General features: G+C 38.2%; 1 protein-coding gene across 1 annotated transcript in view; it reads right to left on the bottom strand.

Annotated features, from left to right (window-relative positions):
• LOC117176706 overlaps positions 1-5,292 on the bottom strand; it is a 25,480-nt gene extending 20,188 nt beyond the window's left edge. Inside the window, exon 1 of the mRNA XM_033366962.1 lies at positions 5,128-5,292. Coding sequence (XP_033222853.1) covers positions 5,128-5,292 — 165 coding nt within the window. The remainder of the gene's footprint in view (positions 1-5,127) is intronic.
• Positions 5,293-7,319: the final 2,027 nt, after the last annotated feature.

Below are 7,319 nucleotides of genomic sequence, written 5' to 3'. Positions count from 1 at the left end.
TTACATAAGAGCGTGGTCACTGTTACATGTAGAAAAAGAATCATTGCGATCTATTTCTTTTTCTATGACATAGAGGGCACCTCAGTCCTCCGTGATTTATGGAAAGAATCAGCTGTTCGATTTGAGTCGTTCTTCAAGTGGTTTTTTGAAATGAGTCCTGCATAGACCTCGCGCTGCGAGGCAATATTTTCATTTTCGCGTTCAATGGAGATCCAATAGAATCGCAAATCTAATAGAAAACGTGTAGGCTCTAATAAAAATGCAACTTCGCAAGCGCAAACAATATAGTTTGGATCAAATTTCTCGAAAGTATTTGAATTGAGTATTGACGAACAATTAAACATTAAATGTGCGATTTTAAAAAAAGCTATTGTTGTTATTATTTAACAGTAACCACGCTCTTATGTAACAGACTATACAGGGGGTGCCTAAAAATAGGCAAAAGTAGTATTTTCTGTGTGATCTTTCTTAAAAGCAGCATCCCACCGGGGAAACTCTATAGCCCAGATTCCTGCAACTCCCTCCACGATGACGTTATGTAAGATTGAGAAGGGATAACTGGAAGTGAAACTATAAAAAGAGCAACCCAGTCGTAAAACGGCTATCTGGATCTTATGTCTGAAAAGCACAGATCGCAGAGGTGAATCAGTAAGATAAGCCCAGAGACTAAACCTTCTGGAACTTGTCCAATAGTTCAACTCTGAAAGAATAAAATTCCATGTGATTGGAATTTTATTTGGCTAAGTTCTTTCCACGAGAGCCCAGGTAGATACCATCCTTTGAAGCTGTCAATAAAAGAGACTAATCTTTAACGTTTTGCGTATCAGATTTATGAAATCTTTGACTCTATTTTTCGAGTGTCTCCGAGTTTCTGAGCCTCCGTTAATTCCTAGGGAAATAATCCCACTTTCTCCGCGTTTAAATTATCAAAGTTTTACATTCTAGGCTGCAGCCTCAACTTTCTACAAATATTTTATCCCCTAGATCTTACCTCTGCCTTCTTGAGTGACTACAGAAATAAAACCTGTAACTCAGTCTATAGAAACAGATGCTAAAATATTTATGATCTATCTATCACCTACAAAATTATGTACAAGCGATTAAAAGACTTTAAGTCCTCTATACCTAATTGAAAACACATTCTATCGAGTGAAGGCTATAACGAGGAATAATATTCTTGAGAAGATAAATAAGACCTGTGTGTCTTCCTAAAATTTGTATCTTTGACAACTCATAGACGCTCGACCCATTACTTCCGCCCTCCAGCTAAAGCGTCGTAACAATAGTGACCGACCGTTAGACCGAGTAACCTGAGACACTTGTTGCATAAACAAGCGACCTAGGTAAATTCTTTCGCACCTAGGGATTAGAGCCTGAGCGACAAGCAATAATATAACAAATGGCCAAATAATTTACTATTATCGATTCATGTGACTGTTCCTTTTTAGTCACTTGTTATAGAAATTGTTCTGTACGGTTCTAGTATGGTTCGCAGTGTACCCTAAATCTCTCAACAAATCAATGAAGACGATGCCAAGGCCATCAACCTTAAGCTGACTCGAAGACCCTAATGTAGCATAGGACGGGGAAGATCATTGTCGAATTTCAATTGCTTTAGTTTTTGAAGTGTTTAGCTGTAACCTATTGTTAAGTGCCTATTGATGCACAATATTAATATGCTACTGAACTATTCTAAACTTCTGATTATAAATATCCTTTTAACTTACATTCTAGCTTTATCACTCTATCTTCAAAGTTCTCCATATCAGATTTTCTCTCTTTCTCAGTCATCCTTTGCTCTTATTCGATATCCTACAATTGCTCCCAAACTTTATCTTTTTCATCAGATCCTATTACTCCCACTTCTCTAACTTTCCTCGTTTCCTCCCACACCTCACCCCCTCGCCTCTGCATCCCATTCAGCCGTCGGTTCGTTTAATCTCCAAATCCTTTAATAAGATTTTCCAGGCTTTCTACATCAACTTCCTCCAATGGAGACTTTTTTTAAAAACTTTTCCATAACTTCTCACCTCCCGGCACATTTCCGTCTCCTTCCCCTGATGTTTTACTGTTATTTATCTTAAACCTTTCATCATTTTTGTCCGTAAACCCTTCCTCTGTCTCCATTTATTGAAAAATTGTCTTGAGCCTTAACAACTAGATGTGGACCTATTAAGCAGTTCCCAATTCGAAGGCCTACATCGAGTTCTCCTGTCAGCTCTCGTCGGAACTATACCGGTCATCACGCTTGCCCTTCTTTTTTTCGTCAGCTGCCGCTACATCATCAACATCTGTGCTGCCTTTCACCTCAATCACCCCTCTACGCCTGTCGCTAATACAAAAGAAAGGTAACAACGAACACAAACGCGTACTTTTCAATTCCTTACTGGAAACAGATACCAAACTTCATTTTATTTAAATTAAATTCGCATGAGTAAGGAATATTCATACCTTTATCATTGTAACTATTATTTCAATCTTAAAGAATTGAAAATATGAATTCATCCTGAACTATTTATTTTAGACGACGACTGTGACTTCTTTATAATTGAAATTATTTTTGAAACCCTTCGCAACTGCAAATATAATTTTAGCCTGGGCTAATTATCATTTTTTAAATTTAATAGTTTGGCTCATTTTCTAATGTTTCTTTTCAAAATTATATAGCATCTCTCTTTCCAAAAAAAATTGTTATCAGAATAATTAACTTTCAGCTACATCTTTAAAGAATATAACATCCTTATAATTTTAACTATTATTGTAATCTTAAACAATGAACTATATGAATATATCCTGTGCTATTTTTATAAGAAAACATTAATATATGAATCACACAGCAAAAAAAAAAAAATTGTTTGAAGTTTTGACCAGACCATGTTAGTCTTATGTTTTTAAGATCGCTACATCTAAATCCGGTGGCCATGTGCCCCATCAGGTGAGGATAGTTTTCTAGTCTCAAAAAGCAGATAATTTAAAATCTTATCAAATTCATTCAGGGTGTCGCTCATTGGTCGCATGTCATTTACTGGGATCTTCGCCTTATCCACACATTCCCATTTAATCACATCCTGTCTTTCCCTATCAATACCGTGTTATCTCTTACTCTTTTACTCTATACTCTCTGTAAAGATTTCAAATATTTCTTCCATACTTCTCAGCAGATATTTAGGAGCAGAGCTCCTAACCTGGAAACCGTTAATCCCAACCCAAAAACAGCCTTGAATCACCCAGAATAAACTATATTCCAGTTTAAAGGGGCATAATAAGCCCAAACGAAGTTATCTTAGGTTTTTTTGGTCCCTGTGTGTGGATCCGCGTATGTTTTGTTATTCTAATATGACCAATGGCCAACTTTTCATTTTTTCTCAAGTCAATTTGAGTGATCCTGTCTTTTCACGTATCTCCTTGTATCACAAATCATGGCTAACCTAAATTAAAGTCAAACATAACCTCAAAAGTCACCTCAATCTGCCGGTCCAGTCTATTCGTGTGTTCGAAAACGAGAAAGGGCCTCGATTTTTGGATGCATACGACACTAGTGAGTTTGTATGACGTCGCTAAATCGGAATTCGGGGTTATTTTGTGCTTTTCAAGTCAGGAATTCATCTTAATCTCAAAGCGAAATTTCTGAATAACCCAAATAGCCCTCTTTTGTTGAAAATGAATCTTGTCTACGTTTTTCATCCATATTTGGACTCGAATAACTGAAAGATACAATTTTTGTACATTCTCAGAAGAATACTCACGCCTGACCAATGATAACTGAAATTTTGTCTCCTGTAAATGCATCCTTTTTGAACGCTTATGCATAAACTTTCTAGTGTCGTATGCGTATAAACATGAAAGCCGTTTCTCCTTTTCGAAGTAATAGATTGGCTAGCCTCGCGGATTGAGGTGACTTTTAAGGTTATATTCGCCTTTTTTAGGTTAACTATGATGTGTAATACAACAAGATACAGGGGAAGATTGGATCAATCAAAGTGACCTGAAAAAAAATAAAAATTTGGCCATTGGACGCAGTTTTGAGGTTAGGTTTATTGGTTTTAAGGTAAGGAGCAGAAGGCCTTTAAACGGGGATTAATCAAAATTATACTCAAATCCAGTGTCCGAAAAACCTGCAAAAATGTGGTTGGGCTACATTTTCTATGAACAAAAAGAACTATTTTGGCTATTTTTTAGTGTTTTTTGAGGTTAGAAAAATCCGTACCCGATAAGGTCAATCGGCCACAGGATTCTGATTCAACGACCTCAAAAACATAAAACCAACATGGTCTGGTCAAACGTTTATAAACTTTTTTTGGTGTGCCTGCGTAATTATTAGAATTTAAAGAAAATTAGAAAATATAAAAAATGTGTGCAAAGAAAACGGATTTTGTTGAAAATATTAATCCAGTGAATTTTTACATTCTCATCAGAGAAGCTATTAGATTTATGTAAAATTATAGCCCCCGCCTCCCCTTTTTTGTCAAATGCCCACCTTTTAAAACTCTCTGAACCCGAAAAAAGGTTTTTACGATTTTGTTTGTCTGTATGTATGTATGAATTAGAACGCCTTTCCCATCTCTGTGGACGCAGAGCAAAAAGTACGCTAAAAACTTTGGCTTGTCAAACGAAAGGGCAAATAAATAGGTGCTTGGTTGTCGCCAAACGCCTCATCGACGTCACTCAGAAAAGAGTATCACGAAACTCTAAATCTAAATTCCTAATTTATTCTATTACAATAAAAACAATAAAAAATCGGAAAGAATATTTTAGTAAAATATTATGTGTAAAATAATTTTACACAGGTCACGCGAATCAGTGTGACGCGCCGCCGCTGCCTTGGTCACACCACGCTAGTCGCAACACGCTTCGGACAGCAGTGCAGCGCACAACGAAAATTGGATTTTTTTAGCACCTCACAAAAATATAAAATATAAAAAAGGTGCGTTGTAATTGAATACAACAATGAAAGTTTCTAAAGGGTTTGTAAAGTGGCCACTTATACAAATCAGACAAACCTACCCCAAAAAAATGTCAAGAACGCCAAAAAGAATGCAGAACGAACTATATAACTTCAATCTTTGAAACTTTGAACTTGTCGATGGCCGACATGAAGTTGACTTCTCCTGCGTCTTTTGCACTCACCTGTGCCTTTCCGCTGCCGCCACAAATCTCGGTCCAGCCTATGCTGCCCTCCCCAGCTGGATTTCTCGGACTCAGGTGATGGAATTCCTCTTCTGGGGAAGATCCGCAAATGCCCGAGATGACGGCGAAGGGAAAGGCAATGAAAAGGACGTGCACCCAGCTCATGGCGTGAAAAAGGCAGTAATTGAAGTTGCACCCCCCCCCCCCCATTACAGCTCCAACAAGTGTGGTCCAACAGAAGCATCAAGGGTTCACAAATTTCTCTTCTAAGCATCATGTTGGCACCAGAAAAGCAGAGTTCCGGATGCTGACTCTGATTCCACCCCTGCACCGGAATTGACATAGGAGCAGATCCACTGGTTCTTTCTGCTTGCGGAGTAACAGTGCTTAGTAAATGGCGCTAGGTCTTTTTATTTGAAGGAAACATGATAGGGCCGGCGGCTTCACAGTTGGTGCACCATCTTCTGATTGTATTTCGGGGACATTATTCCTAAGATTCACGCTGCATAAAAAGGGCCTTCGTTAATTAAGTTCGGATCAATAAATGAATCAATTTTTTAATGTTTAATATGAGCTTTTTCGATTAGTACGGACTCATCTTGGATCTCAGACGATCCCAGTCATGTTACTTTTATGACCATGAAATGACCCTTGTATTAAGGTAATAGCTGCCTAGAGACATCCAAATAACGCGCAACTGAATATCTATGGACCTGCAGTGTTGTACGCGAAAGGAAAATCAGGGGGTTGCTTATTATAAGTCTGATTTTCACCTTCTACTAAAGATGATAGCGTGGTATTTAGCACTCGATTTACCCGCTCTACCGGATCAGCTTGCGCATAAAACGGTGGGGTAGTCGAGTGCCTTAGCGCCAATTTTAAAGAAGCCTTTGAGAATAACTTGTTTACAAACTCGGTTCCATTGTCAAGGAACAGTACCTCAGAAGTGCCCTATCTAAAAATGATTGTTTCCTCAAACAACTATTAAACACTAACAGCATTGGTTTTTTTTTAAAGCTAAGACCTCGATCCGCGTAACAAACATGTCTTGGATGACTAAGACATACTGATGAATAGAACGACTGGGTGGAAACGGACCCATCATGTTCGCCGCTACTACCAATAGTAAAGCTACTACAGACAACGGTAGGTTCTAACCACACATGATACCTCTTGACCCGACTTGAACATACTTGATCTGGTGCATAGTGGAGGGCACATTTTCTGTGTTGAACCTCAAAATCATATTGCATCACTTTAGAGGCCCATCTTCTTAATCTACCAGAAGGATCTTTGAGATTATAGAGCCATCGGAGACTCCAATGATCCAAAATTATAAGAAAGCGATACTCATCGAGATACCGTCAGTTTGTAAATAGAATGTCAGGCTAAAATTTGGTCTCGATAACTCGAGGGCGGCTACGAGAGCTGATTTTAACTACTGCAATGCATTTTCCTTATCTTTTCGTCAATCAAACCTTTGGCTCTTCTTTAATAACCGATAAAGAGGTTCTGCTCTGTCGCCAAAATTCTTCAAATACACTATACCATGAGACCATGCCTAAAAACCATCTGACTTTATACAAATTAGTGGGAGCCGGATAAGATATTATTGGCTCAATTTTTGAGATTGACAGTAAGCCTGTACAGTTGTACCGCATCCAAACCTCTCTCTAGGCAGTGAATCTGTTCTTCAGAAGTTTTGCTCGCTACTTTTCTATCGCCCCTGTAAGCGAAGGAATCGGGTTCCAATTCCGTTGTTATCAGTCGTTCCAGCAAACGCTAAAACCTTGCCAGAGCATCTGCTTACCCAAAACGCATCAGGTCATAGCATCCCTTAATCGTCACGCGAAAAGCAATGAACTCTTTTTACTCCTCTAAAAGATGGATCTGAAGAAATGCCTAACTAAGATCAATCTTTGAAAAATACCGCGCGGAAGAGAATTTATCTGAAATAGCGCTAATGTTCCTCTTCAGTACACGTTTTTCTTCGCAAACTCATTCAATTTTTTTAAGTTAATACAGAATCTGTATTCTCCGTTGGTCATCCTAATCATAACGACTGGGTTAAATCATTCGTTCTTATTAGGACTTATAATTCCCTCAGCTTCAAGCCTTTGGGCAGAATCTCTTAATGATTATCTGACATGAATGAACTCTCTTAATGATTATCTTACATTTTTGACGGTAAT

Source organism: Belonocnema kinseyi, chromosome 7 (assembly GCF_010883055.1).
Source record: "Belonocnema kinseyi isolate 2016_QV_RU_SX_M_011 chromosome 7, B_treatae_v1, whole genome shotgun sequence".
Classification (NCBI taxonomy): domain Eukaryota; kingdom Metazoa; phylum Arthropoda; class Insecta; order Hymenoptera; family Cynipidae; genus Belonocnema; species Belonocnema kinseyi.
This window is presented reverse-complemented; position numbering and strand designations above follow the sequence as displayed.